Source organism: Micromys minutus (assembly GCF_963924665.1).
Source record: "Micromys minutus genome assembly, chromosome: 13".
In the NCBI taxonomy this organism is placed as follows: Eukaryota; Metazoa; Chordata; class Mammalia; order Rodentia; family Muridae; genus Micromys; species Micromys minutus.
In genome coordinates this window covers 5,126,220-5,145,724 of record NC_137982.1, presented here as the reverse complement: position 1 = coordinate 5,145,724, position 19,505 = coordinate 5,126,220, and the positions used below count along the sequence as shown (strand labels likewise).

The 19,505-nt window shown below is 50.6% G+C and overlaps 1 protein-coding gene across 1 annotated transcript in view; it reads left to right on the top strand.

Moving 5' to 3' along the window:
- The window catches only part of CFAP77 (cilia and flagella associated protein 77), a gene marked incomplete at both ends in the record, with an annotated part of 121,864 nt that overhangs the window by 88,256 nt on the left and 14,103 nt on the right, over window positions 1-19,505 (top strand). The window contains 2 exons of the mRNA XM_080927378.1: window positions 3,531-3,636; window positions 8,790-8,891. Coding sequence (XP_080783504.1) covers window positions 3,531-3,636; window positions 8,790-8,891 — 208 coding nt within the window. The remainder of the gene's footprint in view (window positions 1-3,530; window positions 3,637-8,789; window positions 8,892-19,505) is intronic.

Genomic DNA, 19,505 nt, shown 5'->3' with positions numbered 1-19,505 from the left:
GTTGAAGAGGGAGCTGAGCCAGGGGAACCACAGCTTTGAGTCCAGGTTTAGCACAGAAATGGGAGTCTGTGCAGGGATGATGACATCCAATTTATGGCCTGAGTTCTCTCCACCCCAGGCCAGCCTCTGCACCTGTTTATCCACGTTAATGAGCCAGAACAGGAACTAGCAAGCTTGTGGGTGGCCGTGGAGGACCTAGGCCAGGGTTGCCTGCCATAACTCACAGTGTCAGAGGTTCCCCCTGGCTCAGCCTCCACTGCTTCTTCCCAGAGAGTAAGAATTGCTGGGCTGGCCAGAGCAGGACCGAGTGGGTCATCCAGGCTGGGGGAGGGTTGAAGAGCTGGCATGAAGTGATGGATACAGGGGGGTGCTGGGAAGATGGCTGTTCTCTGGGAGCAGCCTCTTGGGGTAGGTATTTCCAGATTACGCTCACAGTGTCGTTAAAAACACAGCTATAAATTAGGTTGCTCAGAGGCATGGGGCGTGTAATAATTAAGTAATAAAAGTCGCCACAGGGGTACAGGAGGCAGGAACAAAGAGCCACTGTCTTGTCTATGAGAATCAAAGCCTGGGACCTCTGCTCAAATAGAATCCAGCCTAGCAGCTTCCTCTCGTGCCAAGGCACAATAGGCTGGGGGAGTGGGTGGTTACTCAGGATCCTGGTTAGCTCTGGTTGTCTCTGGGGCCACACATCATGGAAAGAGCCTGTCGGGGATTACAGTTTACCAGTGCCAGGACAGCGAGAAAGCTGAGAATTGGAGCTAACGGGCAGCTGGGACAGTAAGGAACACCCACCAGGAATTTGGGCCTATTGGTCAGAACTTACTTTCACAAGAGCTGTTTTAAAAATGCTGGCTGTCCTGTTTCTGCACGGGGAGGGGTGTGTGTGTTTCAGGGGTGGAAGTCAGGGGTCAACTGTGGTTGTTAGAGGTCAACTGTAGTGTCCTCCTTGTTTTTGAGACAGGGTCTCTCCTCAGCCTAGTGCTGGCAAAGTCTGCCTAGTGAGTCCCAGTGATCTGCTGGTCTTCCCTGCCCCCCGTGCTAGGACCAGTGCATATCACATCAGGCTGTTTTCACATAGATTCTGGGGATTTAAGTCAGGGTCTTATGCTTGTGGAGCCAGTGCTGCACAGAGTGCGCATCAACCCAGCACAGACACTCGTATTTCTAAGGGTTGACAATCATTTCAGACTTTTAGAGCTGCCATTCGGACCAGATCAATCAAATCGAAGGGCAGAGGTTTGCAGCCTCTGGACCTTGCTGGTCAGTTAAGGGGCTTGCTGCTCCTCTGGGGTCTACCTCCTCTTCCTCTGGTGTGGGCAGAGGGGTCCCAGGCTGAGCTGCTTCTCATACCCACCCTCCCTGGCCGCTTTGGAAAACTCTCAGCGCTATGACTATCCAGACAGGTGTCTGGAAGCAGCTGAGAGGTGACTGTCGAAGCCTCCTGGGACCTCAGGGGTGTGAGTCTCGGGACTGAGAGAACCCCTAAATTGCTGTGTATAGTGTGTCTGGCTCTGACTTTCTCATAGCATTTCCTAGAGCATCCTGGGGCTTCCGTAACAAGTTGCCACAAATGGGGGCGAGGGAGGTTAGAGAAGAAGGTGGGAGGATAGTTAAACAACACCAACTTGGGTTCTCAAAGCTGTGGGGGCCAGAAGTCCGACCCTGAGGTGTCACCTCTTCCAGTGTCAGTGACATGCAGTCTAGCTGGAGGATGCCTGTGCGAGATAGCGCTGGTCTGAAGGGCTGTCCCCAAACACAAGTGGCAGGAGATGCTGCACACCTCCCAGGGCAAGACTTCTGGAACAGTCCACTGCTAACAAGGTTGAAATGGTCATTTATTTATGTGTGGTGCTGGGGCTCGAACCCAGGGCCTCACACACTCGAGGCAAGCACTCTTTCATTGAAATACCCCAAGCTTGAGTGTGCTCTCTTATGGCATGGCTGTGTCAGCACAGCAGTGAAATAACAGCAGTAAGACCTGGCCGTGCTGCACTGTGGCTGAAGTCACCATCCCCGGGGAAGCTCACCCACTGGGAAGTTCTTATTAGCCTTCTGGCCATTTCGGCCCCTACCGATGAGCATCACCTATACTTCTATTAATTATTCATTATTATATATCTAATTCTTAAATTTATGTGTATGAGTACTTCTCTGGCACGTGTGGCTCTGTACTAAGTCAGTGCCTGGTGCCCTCAGAAGCCAGAACATCCAGTCTCTTGGAACCGGAGTTACAGGCAGTTGTAAATCACTATGAGAGCGCTGGGAACAGAACTTGGCTCCTCTCAGAGCATCCTGTGCTCTAACTACTGAACCATCTCTCCAGCCCCTATTATCACGTGTGTTTTAGAGACAGGGTCTCAGTATGCACCTCAGGCAGGTCTCACTGAAAAACGAAGGGTAGGTAGTTAAGGTAGAGATTCAGGAAATCACGGAGGCCTTAAAGGCCAAAGTCAACTTTGAACTTGTGGTTCTCCTGCCTCCACTTCCCAAGTACTGGAGTTATAAGAGTGTGAAGCTTTGTTTTCTGCAGGTTTGACACAGTGGGGTGGCTTCCTGTCTGGTGTGTGTGTATACTCTGTCTTACAAGCTGTTTAGGGCTCATCCTCAACCTGGAGTCCTGGCAATGAGGCAGTACCAGCAACAGGCCTGTCTCCTGAATAGCTTCTGCTCGCGAAATCGGTTCTCCTCTGAACATGGCCGCTGTCCATTTGTACACCTGTCGTTCAATCTGTTGAGGACTCGGTTCCAACCTGATCTCGGTTAGCTTTGAGCTCACTCGGAGCGCTGCTCACTCTGGGACCACCTCTTCTCCTTATCACTACGATGATGAAGGGTAATTCCTGCAGTGTGCCCAGCATGCCCAGAACTGGCTCAGGTTTCCAAACTGCAGGAGTGGAGAAATCTAGTGCAACTTCTGATGGGTCCTGGTGCAAAGCTGAGGTTAGTCTCACCAGGCCAGTGGGATTGACAAATGTGGAGTCAGTTCTCCAGGACAAGACAGAATCTGAGTGAGAAGAGACCCCAAGGGTGGCAGCTTATAGCTCATCCAACTTGGCGGCATTCTTGCTGAGGTGGACCAGGACAATCAGACACCAAGGCTCTAAAGGAAGATCCTGAGCATTCTCCAGGGAAGTTAGGCACTGAGGGTGGAATACCTTCTTGGCAAGAGTCTTTTCCAGGACTAGCCTCAGCAGACTGAGAGCAGAGCCCAGGGTCTGTGAGAGGCATAGTTGGAAGGGTTCTAAGGAGCCTATGAACCCTATCTAACCTCAGTTCAAGGACAGAATCTTTGTTCCATCTGGTTATCCCATGGAGGCTCCCCATGTTTGCAGAGCACTTTGTATATGGGATCTGACTCTCTGAGGTTTCTAGGTGCTACAGGAACCCTTTCCTGGCCCCAGGGAAGGTTATTGGGTCTGCACCTGCTGATAGTGAGGCTTGTGGCTTGTGGAGAGGGAGGTGTCTTGATCTTTAAGAGACCCTGGCCTTACCCAGGCCTCAAGCTCTGTTTGACCTTCTCCCCACAGGCCCTCAACACCCTTCTTTGACCTGTTACAACATCGGTACCAGCAGCTGTGGGTACAGGAGCAGAAGGCCACTCAGCAAGCCATCAAAATGGAGAAGAAACAGAAGGTAGCTGTGTCCTTACTTCTGAGGGACTAAAGCTTGGGGAGGAAGAGAAGAGTTAACTAACATCAGGACATGTGGTTGGGACAGGAGCAGGGGCTAGTCATATCTTACTGCAATGAATTCAAATCTGGACCAGTCTCAGAGATGCTGTCCTTCAGCTTGTACCTAATCCTGGATTGTGTAAAAGATGACTGGACATCAGTCAGATGTCACCTCCAGGCTGGGATTAGGTCCCAGTCACATTGACTCTTACATGGAAGCCATTTTCTGAACTTCTGCCTGACTTGTTACAGGGGAAAGCAGTGCCCCACACTGGCTGATGTGACATCGTAAAAATCCATTTCTACCGGAGTGTGTTAGAGAACGTGTTTACTTAAACAATAGGAAAGTGTGTTTTGTCACTAAGTACTGATCAACCTTCTCAAGAGTAACACAGCTTCTCATATCATACTGGGGGTTGCAGGAGGCAGCATCCTTATCCTACATCCTAGACAGGTGTCTTAGTTAGGGTTTTACTGTTGTGAACAGATACCATGACCAAGGCAACTCCTATAAGGATAACATTTAATTGGGGCTGCCTTATAGGTTCAGAGGTTCAGTTCATTATCATCAAGGCAGGAGCATGGCAGCATCCAAGCAGGCATGATGCAGGAGGAACTGAGAGTTTTACATCTTGATCTGATGGTTGCTAGCAGAATACTGGCTTCCAGGCAGCTAGGACAAGGGTATTAAAGCCCACAGTCACAAGGCCACACCTACTCCAACAAAGTCACACCTCCCAATAGCCCTACTCTTTGGACCAAGCATATTCAAACCATCACAGCAGGGAAGGCTGTAAGAAGCAACCAGGGTTGCACAGAGAAGGGAGAGCCACAGGCCCAAACTCCCCCAGTTGCTACTGATGTGTGTTATTAGCAATGGCATGAAGTCACTTTAGTGAGATGTGTACTAGAAAAACACTCAGAGGCTCTTCCTTTAAAATATTCCAAACTTGAGACTTTGAGAGGGTCCATGGTGCTTCCTTAGTTGATCCAGACCTGTGCCTTTTAGATTTCCCTGGAAGTAGATTCAGGAAACAAGGTATGGGGTCATGCGCTCACCACACTTGCACCTGAGGGTGGAGTCAGAAGGATCAGGAGTTCAAGGTCAGCCTCACCTGCCATAGCAAGTGTGAGGCCAACCTGGGCTGTGGGAGCTCATTCAGTCTAACACACAGATCTCTGATCTTGCAACAATCACAGACAACCCCCAAGTCTTACTCCCTCCCCTGAGAGCTGGGAAGTCCCCCACAGCCTATGATCGGGCTTCTGGGAGCTTTGGTGGGTCAGCATCTCCAGCTAGGATTCCTTCACTTTATGGAAGAACTGAGGTTCAGAGAAATGAAGAGACAGAGATTGGGGAAATGGCTGTTAGTACAATGCTTACCAAAAAAGCATCAGGACCTGAATTTGGATTCCCAGCATCCTCATCTAAAGCTGGGTGCCCAGTGCTGAGGACAGGGGAGGAGGACAAGACTCCCCAGAGTTTAGCTGGGGAGCTCTATATTCAGTGAGAAACTCTAAAAACGTAAGTGAGTGATTGAGGAAGGCCCCCGGCATCGACCTCTGACATCCACAGGCATGTGCATGCACGTATATGTGTACTCCCACACACACACAAACACAAGTGCACACCCACAAAGAGAAAAACAGGGAGATAAAATGACTCTCCAGTGGCTTCTAACCAGATGTGTCTGGCCCAAGTGCAGACTCTTCTTGAAGCTGGGGCCCTTGCTTGCTGATTACTAGAAGATCAGGAAAATGGTCCTAGGAGCATACTGGGGTTCAGGGGAGCCTTTGCAGGTAGGATAGTGTAGCCTTTAGGATGTGTGTTCATGTGGTTTGGTGTTCATCTGAGAGGTCAGCATTGAAATGTTTTAATAAGTCAACACTCCATGTAAGAGTGTGCTTTAGTGGGACCATTACTACTCCAAGCTGTTTCATAGCTCCACAGGGAAGCCTCCTACTTTAGTCAGCAGCTGGTTCCCACCATTCAGAGCCTCCTGCCCCTCCCACTAAAGCAGACAGCCATATTGAACCAGAAGATATCTATCCTGGGTTCATAGTGGAGACCTGTGTGATGAAAGAGATAAACAGAGGTGTTGGAGAGTTGGCTCAGGAGCTAAGAACACATACCGCCTAACCAGAGGACTGGAGCTCAGTTCTCAGTACCCGTGCCTGTTGGTTCACAATGACCCAGAAATCCAGCTCCAGAGGAATAAAGCACCTCTGGCCTCTGCAGGCACACACACACACACACACACACACACATACACACACACACACAAATCAGATAAAATATTTAAAAGGAGGAATTCCCCTGACTCAGGGATCTTTCCAAAGAAACGAAGACCCAAAGAAGCAGGCTTTTGTATTTTTGTATTGAGTTTGAGGAGATGTTGGGCCACGCTGGGAAAGAGGAGAAGACAGACATGGTCATACGGTGATTTTTAAAGGACATGTGCTCAGATTCTCCTCTGTGTCCTGCATTCTCAGAGACACAAAGGTCCCTCCTATAGGAAAGCAGTCATTCAGAGGGTCTCAGGGCCCTTCGGGAGAAGACTGAGCATCCTTCCTGGGATGTGGGTCCCACCCCAAGGATGAAGGGTGGCAGGATGTGAGGGCTGGATGAACTTCCTGGGTATATCTTTTTGAGAGGCTGAGGTAGCATTTAGGGAGTAATATCACCAGTCCCACATATTAGCACACAGTTGACATTCAGAAAGTGGCAACCAACTTTAGAATTCGATTCTCATTCCATGTATGTGCATATGCACGCACACATACATTCAGGTACACAGACACACACGTAGAGGCCAGAGGTCAACACAGAGTATCTTCCTCGGTCACTGTTCCCTTGCTTTTTGAGTCTCAATAAACCTAGGATTCCCTGGTTCATAGACTGTTTGCCCAGCAAACCCCACGGTTTGCCTGCCTCTACCTCCCCAAAGCTGAGGTTACGGACAAGTGCCACTATGTCTAGCTTTTAATGGGAGTGCTGGGATTTGAACTGAGGTCCTCACGTTTGCCTGGCAAGCACTTTGCCCACTGAACTGTCTCCCTAAGCATCCTGATTCAGGTCTTTGTAGGGATCGTGTTGTCTTACATATGCCAGGGAAGCTGCCAGGTGCTGAACCTTGTCTGAGCTGATCACAGCTTACCAGGCTTGAAAAGATAATCGGTCTTCAGGGCCAAATCACCCACATCCCAGAGGAAGCCTGGCTCTACCATAAGCCTGCATGCTGCTGCTGAGGGGAACTCTAGCCCTTGGACAGCAGGGATCCCTAATGAAGTTCTTGGGGACAGTTGCCATCTAGTAAGCAATGACCTTGGGCTGGCTACTCTGCTCTAAGCACAAATGAGCAGCTCCTACAAGAGTCACACTGTCAGGTATCAGCACACCCTTTCTAGTCAGGGGAATGCAGCATCAGCAAGGCCACAGGCTGAGTCTGTTGCATTCCTAAGCCCAGCTTGGCCACCTCTGACAGACACCTGTTCTACGGACTGCAGTTGTACTGGGTGGGAACTCACACTTGACTCCATCCAACCTCAAGAACAGTCACACGGGGGTTAGGGCTGCACCATCTGAGTTTGGAAGGGACACACCTTAATCCTGGACAGACACCCGGAACTACAAGACTGGCTGTGAACCTGCTGGTACCTGTTAGTGGGACTTGAACTCGGGTTCAGGCTCTAGGTATGCTCCAGTTCCCTCTCCCCAAAGATGCCTACCACCTTTCCTCCTTCCTCCTGGGCAGGTCATCATAGGTACAGTGACACCCTGTTGAGTCCTACATTTCTTCACACAGACACCAGGGTTCCCATTAGTGATTCTCAAACAGTTGCTACTCTATAACCAAACCAGAACCCAAAATGTCTTAGGGTTCTATTGCTGTGATGAAACACCATGACCAGAAGCAAGCTGGGGAGGAACGAGTTTATTTGGCTCACACTTCCACATCAGAACCCATTATTGGAGGAAGTTGGGACAGGAACTCAAACAGGGGTGGAACCTGGAGGCCGGAGCTGATGCAGAGGCCATGGAGGGTCCCCAGTCATCTCTGGTTAAAGAACTGATCAGCCCCTGGCTGGACAGAGGAGATAGGAAGGCTGGACTTCTCATCCCAGCCACGGGTCCCAGGTAGAGAGAGAAATAAGAGAAAGACCATGCAGAGAGAAGGTCATGAGGATTCACCATGTGTTTGCAGTGAGAGAGCAGACATGAGGACACACATGAACCAGAGTGAACCAGGGGGAGACTCAGATTCAAGGTAAAGGACCATGCGGCTGGGAAGTAGATAGCCTTAGAGGGACGGAATGGCTCCGAACCTGCCCGATCTAGGCTTGAAGCTTGTCAATAAACTTAATAGGTCTTCATGTCGATTATTTGGGAGCTAGAATGGGCACAGATAAGGCTCTCATGCTTAAATTGAAGGCTACACCCAGGACTACCAGCCCAGGGATGGCATCACCCACAATGTGCTGGGCCCTCCCCACTGGTCACTAATCGAGAAAATGTCTTACTGTTGGATCTTATGGAGGCTCCTTCCTGTCTGATAACTCCAGCTTGTGCCAAGTCAATACACAAAGCCAGCCAGTACCCAAAGCAACCATGAACTGCACACAGGGGTAGGGCCAGGAGTCCAGAGTTGTGAATGGCCTAGGAGAAAGACCAGAGGCTGGAGGAACTCTCAAGACTGTTGGCCCATAATTCCAGCCCCTTCCCCAGGGCCCTGTGGTCACTGCCCTGGAGTATTAGCTGTATTGTTGCTATGGCATGCATGATAAAATGACTTAAAGAGGGAGGGACTTCCTTTGGCTCAGTGTTAGAAGACAGGTTCATCCTAGCCTAGAAGGCATGGAGGTGGAAGTTACATTGTATCAATCAGAAAGCAGGGAAAAGGCGGATGTTTCTGCTCAGCTCCCTTCCTCTTTCTGTTGGTTCAGGACCCCAGCCTGTGGGATAGATGTGCTCACATTCAGTGTGTGTCTTCCCTCCTTGCTTAGCCTTGTCTAGAAACTACTCCACAGACATGCTCAGAGGTTTTGTTTCCATGGCGATTCTAAAGCCTACAGGTAGCAGGGCAAGCATCTCAGCACTGCCTTTCCGGCCTGCAGGTGATCCTGGGGAAACTGTATGAGACTAGGAGCAGTCAGCTGAGGAAGTACAAGCCTCCCGTGAAGCTGGATGCTCTCTGGCACATGCCTCACTTCAAGAAGGTCAGTGGCCCCTCTCCACCTTTCCGCACCAAAGCCGGTGCTGGCTAATGCCCACCTGTGTCAGAGTTCTGCCATCTCAGGACACAGCAGCTGGCGGCAGCTGGCATCTGAGAGCTTTCCCTCCATCCAGGTTCAGAGTGCATTTAGCTCACCAGAGATTCTAATTTTTAAAACATATGTGTAGTATGCACATGTGTGTACATATGTGAGTGCAGATGTTCACTATGGAAACAACTTTGGGTGTCACTCCTGTCTTTTATCTGAATCTGGGTGGACTCTCTGTTCTTGTATGGAAGGCTAGCTGGCCCAAGTTTCTGGGCATTCTCCTGTCTCTACTTCCAATCTCAGTATAGATATGGTGGGCTTGCAGAGGCAGGCAGTGGCAGCAGACTTCATGTGGCTTCTGGGGATCCAAACACTGATCCTCATGTTTGTGCAGCAAGCGCTTTCCCCACTGAGCCCTCTTCAGCTTGCCCATGATAACCACCCATGGGCAAGCTGCTGGGAAGAGGCAGAGCCTTGGGAGCTCTCAGTCATCTCAGTACAGAGCTGGAATGGCTGGCTACCGGGATCCACCATCATTGAGAGGCAGGGAATGACCTTAGGCTCCGCCCCATAATCAGGGCATCTGAATAAAAAGGAGTTAGGACACAGGGTCCAGGCTGAACTCTGGATTTACAGCTAAATTTGTTCTTTCACCATGTGGCCCTGTAGTCACATGGCCATGGAGTCATGTTCAGAATTTTTTAGCAGGTCAAGGACAATGTGGGGTGGGGCAGGGTAGCATTGTAGAGACTAAGGGCCTAAAATGCTGGGTCTAGAATAAGAAAGGCTGCATCGGCTGTGAGTAGCCAACCCAGGCAGAAGGAGTCTTTCTTGAAGGTCATGAGGGACACCCCTGGCCCTATCAAGACAGCTGCACCAGCAATATTCCCAGGCAGCCGGTCAGACAGTGACTGGACCACTGCCTTCCTGAGTCTAATGCACTTGAACAAGCTGCTGAGCTTCCTCGGGAAAGCACCTCTCCACACTGGATGTGGCCTCTTGTGTCTTGCCCAAGTGGCCTCTATCGACAGATGTCAGTGACCATGTGCCCTGCTGCCCATCAGCCCAGGCCTCTGCTGGGCTCACAGCAAATGTCACAGAAAGAACATGACCGAATACTGAGCAGGAGGTGGCAGGGGTCACCGCCACACTGCCAGCTCTTAGCACCTGTCAGCGCGGAGTCTCAACAGCAAAACCTCCCTCCGGTTTCTCCATCTCTCTCAGTGTCCCACACAGATCTCTCTACTTGCCTTCAGCTGGTCGATGCCTCTCCTGCAGCCCCTCCCCTGTCTCATTTCCTTCCTGGCACTGCCGTTTCCCTGTTATAGCAGTGACCAAGTTCATGCAGGCATCTGGGTGACATTGCCATAGGAGCACCAGGGCCCCTGGCTCCCATGGGCACAAGATGCCTTCCAGGTGTCCTCTATTTTTACAGTACCTGGCCCTGATAGAAGCTCGGGGGTAGGAATGAGTCAGTGCTTGTGTTTGGCAGACAAGGGGGTTTGTCTCAGGGTCTGGGGAATTCTGCTACCCATTAGGGCTTCTGAGGTACCGTTAGAAGCAGTTACCCAGCAATGACAACACTTTCTGGGGGCAGGCATCATGTGTGGTATAAGTGTGTGGCTAATGTGATGTAAATAGTGTCATTTTATCCTCAGGACAAACATCCCAACCCTGCCTTGCAGGTGATGAGGGTGCCCTGCTTCTTCAGCCTCCCTGGAGTGGCTAGCCCGGAACATTGCATGGTGCCTCTTTGCCCATGCTGGTAACACACTAACCACTTGAGACAGAGGGGCAAGGCTAAGCCCCAAGTCTTTCCAAGGACACCCCTGGGATCACCCCCTACATGGGCCCTGGATTGCAGCGTGTGTGCCAGGCTCTTTGAGCGACTGCTCGGGTGCGTTATCAGACGTTAGGGAGCCTCAGACCTCTGCTGCTGTCATAGTAACTGAGCCTGCAGCACATACTCAGTATTGGATAAGTACAACTTGTATGTGTTAGCGCACCAGTGGGGATGCTGAGGATAGAGCTGCCTTAATCTTGGGGTTCCTGAGACTCCTTCCTGTCTCTGAAGCACCTCTATCAGGTCCTTCCTCATCACCAAGGGGTGCCTCAGGCCTCCAAGCTTCCCTTTGAAGGGCTTAGCAACTTTGCAGTCAGTGATTAACTATACAGTCTTTCATCTTCTTCAGTAATTCATAAGTCCACAAGAAACAGGCTTCAAGGCCCTAGCCATGTTCTCGAGCTAAGCGGGGTGCCTGACACAGAGGAAGTGGTGAGTCACCCCTGGAATGAATGAATGGATGAATGAATGAGTAACTAGTCCAGAATGACCGAAGAGTTCAAAGCCTCTCACAGACACAATGAAATCCTCACACAGATGCCCCAGCACTGCCATTTACCTGCCACCAAGCAGGGGCTGTACTCAGAGGCAGGCCAGGGCCAGGTCAGGCTGCTGCTGTTGCACAGTACGTGAAGCCCCAGGGGGGTCTTTGTATGGGTTGCATGTCACTGCTGATCTCCCGCCCCCATCCTGGCCCCATTATGATGGGAAAAAAAGCACTTCCAAAAAAGTTGAACCTGTCACAGTGATGGATAACCTAAACAGACCCTCCCTGCTCAAGAACAGATGTGGAGGCTGAACTCTGTCAAAATAATTAAACACCTTTCACATGGAAAAGCAGCGTGCAGGGTGGGGCGTCCACCCTGGGCTGGGTCACTGTGTCAGACAGGCTGCTTTCTGCTCCAGCCACAAGGGGGTCTGGGGAGAGCCAGGGAAGGCAGTGGCACATCCTTGTAGTGGGCCCTGTGGACAGGGCTTCCAGTGGCCCTGGCTTCTTTCTAGCCTCCGTGTTCTGCAGTTGGCAGGCAGTAACAGTATCAAGGTATAAGCTTACCCATGAGCTGGTTTGGAGCCTTGCAGCCAGGATGTTCGTAATGTAAGGGCCCAGTTGAGAGGCTGGGAATTTGTAGCTTCAGTCTCTATATCCGAAAATGAGAGAGTAGGCTCAGACCTATGAGGCCTATTCTGGACTGAGACTCCACGGTTTTCTCTTACTTGGCCAAGGAGCCATGTGGGAGTCAGAGCAAGAACTCTTGGGAATAAACGACCCCAAACTATTAGGGGAATAACAGACTCTCTGTGTTCCCATATGGACATGAAGTCTTCATCTCCCAGCCCTGAGGGAAGAGTCACCGGGCTGACTTTTCTGCTCCCAGTGACGTGGAGACTCTTGTTCAATCCGCAGTGTGTCCTGGGGACCTCAGAGGAGGATAGAGGCCAGTGACAGGGAGGTGGGAATGGCCTGGTATGATATGTGTGTGCAAGAGAGCCTCCACCATCAGGCAATCAAATGGTGATGGTGTCAATCCTTGACCTGTCCAAGGTCTTTGCCTGTCTAAGACTCACATCTTTTTCTGTAAAATGTGCTAATGAAGTTCTCTGTCAGGACACATTTGTGCAGAATTAAGCAGAGCTCCTGGCTTCCAGTAAGCTGAGGGTAGAGGTGATTGTCTATCTATCCATCCATCATCCATCCATTTATCCACCCATCCATCCACCCACTTATCCATGCATTCACCCATCCATCCATCCATCCATCCATCCATCCATCCATCCATCCATCCATCATTTTCTCATCTATCCGTTCACTCATCCATTCACAAATTTCCTTCTTGAATGTCTCCATGGCAGGTACTCTAATCTGAGGTCATGTGATGAACAAACCAGAATGACTTTGGCCACCCTGCTGCCACGGAGTTACCAGCCACTGAATTAGCAGGACATGAATAGAGAAGTCACAGACTGCCAATGGGACAATATATAGGCAGCAGTGGAAGTTTGGACTATTGTCCTCAGTGACAGAGCAACCCCACATTTGGGAGGTGGTAACAATTCCTATAATGACAATTGTACCATCCAGGCATCTGCACACGTACATCACACTACACACCTATACCACACACATTACACCACACACATATACTACATATCACACCATTTATATCACATTTTACATACACACTTACACCACACACATCACACACACACACACACACACACACACATATCACATGCTCACATATAAAGAAAGCCACACTCACTCCTGCCCATACTCCATCCTTCCTGCTTGAGCTTTTCTGTCTATAGGGCTGATTCCCGCCAACATTACATAGTCTTTCAGTCACTAAAGTGTGAACAAATTGACTATATTTTCATTTGGCTTTTGGTTTCAGCCCCACTGCTTTAGAATAATGGCCCAAGCCATTAAGCTAACAGTTTGATTTACAAGCTCCTGTGCTCTGGACGCTGGGATCAGCCTCCTCTTTCTGTGGAAGACTAACCCTGCCTTGGGTCTCCTGGGCCTCTGGCTCCTTAACTAGAGCTGGAGATTGAGGGAAGAAATGCATCTGCAGTCAGCCAAGCAGGGCCACCCGGAGAAGCAGCCGATTAGGAGAAGCAGCTGCATGTAAGAAAGGGATTTTCTCTGCTGCCTTTAAGCTCTTGTACAAATCATAACTGGCTGCAAAGTTAACTCGCTGTTAAAGCCTAGAGGTCTCCACCCAGCCTACTCTATGGCCCGTCCTTTCTGAAATGTCTTCCTCCATGTCCTGCTTGTCCCCTCCTGTCAGCCTGCACCAAAGTGGCTGGTGAAATGGTCGCTGATGCTGCCCGATTCCCATGGTGGGTTCTAGCAGGTGAATGGCATTCCATGGTTGAGTAGGATAAATCCGGCACTTGTGGATAAAGTGGGTGGAGTGTACGAAGCTATTACTAAAGCAAGCATACCTTCATGGGATTCCTATAGAGAAGATGTGCCCTCAAGGGCATCAGAGAACACCCTGGAGAGGAGGGTAGTGGACACTGTGGCCTTCTCCCTTCCTCTACTCAAAGGCATCCTGGGAAGTGGTGCTTTAGAGCAACGCAAACAATTGTGGGTGGTTTAACCAAAGACTTGTGGATGGAAGCGAGCAGGCAAGGGAGTGGTGGGGAGTGTGACAGAGAAGGTGGGTGCCGTGACTATGACAGCCATGTCCTTGGTCCACCCACGCCTCATTCCAACCTGGGTGCCTCTGAATTGTCCCATTTCATGGCACTCTCTCAGTTAACCAGTGCCATGAGAGAGTCCCCTGACTTGGTGATGGGGAACCCAGGTCTCAGTGGCTCACAGTCACAGGCCAGGTTAATAGCCAGGAAGGTACCCAGTAGAGACTTGGACTTTGACTGCCACCCTCCAGGATCAGGCTCTGAAAGAGCTTATGAGGGCTGGAGGCCGAAAGCTGAGGTCTGGGGTCAGCAGTTCGAACTGCAGGGCCTGGGGAGGGAAATGGAGGAGAGAGAAAAGCACTCAGTAGCAAGGCTTTGATGGGTGTCCAGAGGGCTGTGGCCAGCTTCGGCTAATTTAAGCCCTTGCTGTAAACTTCCCACTGCCCTGAAAGCCATTCGACTTTGGTAAAAACCCCTGACAGCTTTTAAATTGCAGTTTGGCCCCAAGGCCAAAGAGGAAAGAGAATGTCTCTTCGAGACCCAAGATGCTATGTTACAAGTGGGAAGCATTCACAATCGTGGCAAATGGCTCAGATTTGCAGGCCGAGAAGCCGCAAGCTGGCTCCATGGCTTGCCTCATGGCTACCCCCTCACTGCCGTGTGAGCACCGCCATTAGGCGCAATGAGTATGTACAAAGCCCTTGGCCAGTACCTGGCCAGAGAACAGTCAAGCAGCACCGTAATAACTGGTCTGTGCAAGGCCTTGGCATCTTCTCTCATGAGAAAGGAACTTTCTAGCATAGACCTGGCGCTCAAATAAAGATTCTAGGACCTGATGTGGGACAACTTCCAGACTTGTACTTTTGGCAGGCAGTTACTCAAGCACCCTGGGTCAAGGTTAGCACTTGGTAGCTCAGGCTATGCATTTACTAAGGCGAGTGTGTATCTATTACGTGTGCTATGCAGCAAGCTGGGCCTTCCATCAGGAACCAGACCTGCTGGTGACAGGCCCTAAGGACCAGTCTTCCCTGGGCTACTATCACAGAATACCCCAGGTTGGAGCAGCCTGCTTGAGGTTGCTATCACATAGTACCCCAGGCTGGACCCACCTGCTCAGGGCTGCTATCACAGAACAGCCTGGGCTGGGCAGCCTCAGCAGCAGATGTGGTTGTTTGGTGTTGGAGGCTAAAAATTCAGTTTGCAGTACAGGCAGGTTCTGATACGCATGCCTTCTCGCTGTGCCCAAATATGAGGAATATGGTGGGGAAGGGGTAGAGAGAGGTGGGAGTGGTCCTTAGATGGCCACCTGTGTTATCCCTGATGCTCCTGATCACGACATCACTGCCTCCCTAGGTCCTGGCTCCAGCACCACCTCACAGCACTTTCCCTATGACTTGAAGGGACCCATCATCAGTCCTTGGCAACTTCTTTCCCAAGTTCAATGCAAATCTGTCTCCTCCTGCCTCCCACCTCCTGGTTATATTTCTGGCTTCTGAAGCCCCCTGAATCCCTGGCTCCCCCTTGAACATGACAGCTTTGCAAATTTCCCAAGGCAGTTAACTTTTCCACAGCTGCCAGGTTCTTGACTGCTCCTGGGGGGCAGAGCTCTGAGTGTGGAAGGTGGAGCCCTGCCTTGTAACAATAGGGACCCACTCAGACCGTGACCTCTGGCCCTCAGCAGTGTCTTCTCTACCTTTCGCCCCTGTCCTGATTTGTCAGTCTGAATGTTCTTTTGTACATTTTCGAATGACACTATAGCTGAAGATGCTCAACAGATGCCCCCTGACTCATTCCCTGTGTGGGAAGCTTCCACTAGGGGGCACGCAGGAGAGGTGCTGCTGGGTTTATGAACTACTGTGTTGTAACATTGGTAGTAGCCGCTCTGCCTTGAATGCCAGGGCCAGGCGCTAGATACCAAGTTATGAACCTGACAGTGATCACACAGGATGGATGGACCGTGTGACTCTGACCTTGTATGTGAGAAACTAGGGTTCGTGGACACACAGTGGTGGGGCCAGGATTAGACATCAGCTCCATCTGCCTCAGCACATGCCTTCCTATGCACAAGGTGCTGCCTCTCCCTTTGCGGAAAAGTGTGACTAATGTGAAGCTGTGTGCTCCTTTGTGCCCCACATAGCAGACCCCAAACAAGAGAACGTGTTCAGCCAGGGGCCCCAGAACATCTGAATTTCACACCACTCTAGATCTGCTTTACACAACCCTGGAATATCTTGGTTTTCTCACATGCAACCCATTGTGAACCTTCAAATCACCTGGAAGGAAATAGGCTAGAGATATTGGAGAAAATGAAATACCTTCTTGCACTTAAGGTTTAAATTGAGCAAAGCAGATGAATTTCTAAGGGCTCTGTTGTTTCACTTCAGGTTTCTAATCCATCCATTCATCCATCCACCCATCCATCCATCCATCCATACACCCACCCATCCATCCATCCATCCACCCACCCATCCATCCATCCACCCACCCATCCACCCATCCATCCATCCACCCATCCACCCACTCATCCATCCATCCACCCACCCATCCATCCATCCATCCATCCACCCATCCATCCATCCACCCATCCATCCACCCATCCATCCATCCACCCACCCATCCACCCACCCATTCATTCATCTACTCATCCATCCACCCACCTACCCATCCATCCATCCATCCATCCATCCATGCATCCATCCATCCATCCATCAATGCATGAACCCTAGTGTCCATTTACCCATTCAATTCCTACATATATCTATCTTTCCATCCACACACACACACACACACACACACACACACACACATTCATACCACGTAATGTATTCCATCTATCTGTGCATCCATCATCTATCCTTTTGTTTCTATAGCAAATGTTCATTAAATATCTACTGAACACACTTGATGGTAGACATCTCTCCTAAAACACCGTCCAGAACACAGTGTGGACATTCTTCCCATCTAGATGACTTGACGTGGTCAGCATCGCTGACCATGGGAAAGTTCGATTCCTCTTAAGACACCACAGAAGGATGTGTTCTGATCATTATTCCGCTAAGGCAGAGCAGCATCAAGCCCTACACCCACAGGCTGAGACGCCAATCATCCCGGAGAGGGTCTGGCTGCCCTAGCACTATTGCAGGAGCTGCTCAACACCCTATATGAATACTCAATTAGGCGCAGGGAGGCACCATATGAGCGGGACAGCAAAGGACTTAATTTACAGCCGAGCACAAAATCAAAGGCTCTGTCAACCGAGGCACTGTGCGCTCAGATAACCACCTGAGAAAGAACTACCCGGGAAATTTCCAGAGAAAGTAATTAAGGAATCCCCATTGACCAAATTCAGCAACAAAATTTGGAGCTCTGGAGTTTGAAGCTCATCAGGGATCCAGTGTCTCCTCCCATTTGATCCTTCATCAAAATGAGCTGTAGCGTCTGGGAAGGGATCGGCTGGGAGCCTCCCTGCGTCTCCCTAGCACACCTCTCCAGCACTGTGTGTGCCTGCATGTGTTGTCTTGTCAAAAAGCTGTAAGCAACAAATGAGACCGCCACTGTGTAAGATGGAGTGAGATTAATGCACCTCTGCTCTCCAAGGTCTGCCGAGAGCCAGTTAGTATTTGTCAAGTACCTGTGGTGTGAGTGGTTCTGAGAGTCCGCACACCGCACGCATCATCCCTGGCTTCAGGGTGACTCCACTCACAAATCCTATCCTCTGAGCGCCTGGATGTGCTGGTCAGAGAGGCCAATGGGGACTTGGGCAGTATTTCTGTAAGTGGCTGTTTGAGGACCATGCAGCGCTGTTGACTACATGTCCTTACTGTGCTATGGTCTGTCCCCCAGGGGATGCTGCTGAGATAGCCCAGGTCCCTGGGACATTTCCATTTACCGAGGGTCCTCAGAAAGGTTGCTTTCAGGATATCTCCTCCCCCAACTTTTCTAGATAAGTGAGCATGACCCTCTATGTTCTGATATTCTTAAGGGGTATGATGTTCTACAGCTAAGCTTGGGGTCCCCACTGCTTGTTGGTTGGCTAAACCCCCTGTGGCTGGAGGCCTGGGGGCACTACTCCCAAAAGAATAGAGCCAAAGGACGCCCATCATGCAGCCTCTGAAAGGGGGATCCCCCCCCTTCTCAGCAGCTCAGCTTCTCACTGTTTATTGACAGGCCCACTGAAAGGAGACCTCCCTGCTGCTGTGAAGTTCTGTCTCCCATTCACTCCTTTCTCAGACAGTTTTTGAAAGAGGAAAAGTCTGCGTGAACATACAAACACACACACACCCCACGATGGCTCCTGGGTTTGGCCCGGCTCACAGAGGGAAAAGGGGCACAGCCAGGGTGAGCGGATTGCTGCGCCTTCTCACCTGGTCCCACCGTGCACCGCCTCCAATTAAATCAAAACGGTTTGTTTTTAATGGTCTTTTACACTGACAAGTGGGCGATCATTTTGGGCCCACGAGCTGTCAGGGAGCTGAGGCAAATCCTCCGTTGATAATGCCCAATGCTTCCAATTAGGAGCTGCGGCCGATCCTGGCGCGCTAACGATTCCCCAGTCGCCCCCCAGGCCCCTTTGGCGCTGGCTGTTTCTTCTGCCTCTTCCACCGCAAATTACTGACACAAAACGGAAGGCCCCTCGTCTCCTCCACCACGCCAGGCCCAGGCCCTGTTGGGTTTAATGAGCCGATGGAAGTTTCGTGGCTCCCGCGCTAAATTCTTTTCTTGTTTGACAGCTGCTCGGCTAAGGCGAGTGTTGACCTTATAAAAGATTTAGTGTCCCTCATTATTTTCTGTCAAGCTTCACAGTGATGGGTGGGTGGTTATCATTTGCATCCCAGGGTGTGTGTGCAAGCATGTGTGCTTGTATGTTTGTGCATGCATGTGTTACATGGGGGGCTTGAGGTGGAGACAGAAATGGGGGCAGAAGAGGGGTCTCTCTGTATGATACACACACACACACACACACACACACACACGCCTCAACATGGCATCTTCCAGTGTGACATTCTTCCTGGGCTGAGGTGTTTCAAAGAGCAGGAAAGCTGCAAGTTCAATATAATATACAGTTCTGGGGTTTGGGTGGAGACTCAGGAGAACGCTGTGCTGGGACAGACCCTGGGAGGACTACACTGGGGCTCAGGACAGATGGAGGTGGCACAGGAGACCTCCCCAGGGGAACTCAGTGACAAGGATATGGCCACAGCTTATCCACCACTACTCCAAAGCCTGTTCAAGATTGTAACAGTTTTAAAGGCAGATCCATTTTTTTGAATGACTCATTTAAAGCAGGTGGGGGTGGTGGTGGGCACTTTGCATACCAGCAGTAGGGAGGAGTGGGGGGAACGGAGCTTTGAGTTTGAGGCCAGTCTGGTCTACAGAGTGAGTTCCAGGACAGCCAAGACTACCCCTTCTCTAAAACAAAAACAAAACAAACCATGCTCATTTAAGGTAATTATGGAAGCCTGCATTGCTCCCGATTCTATTCTGGACCCATACCACACTAAGACGGTTCGAGGTTCATGCTGTCACGGGCCCTGCTGTCCTCCCTGTCTCCTCTTGAATTATGAATCTGTCCCACACTGCCA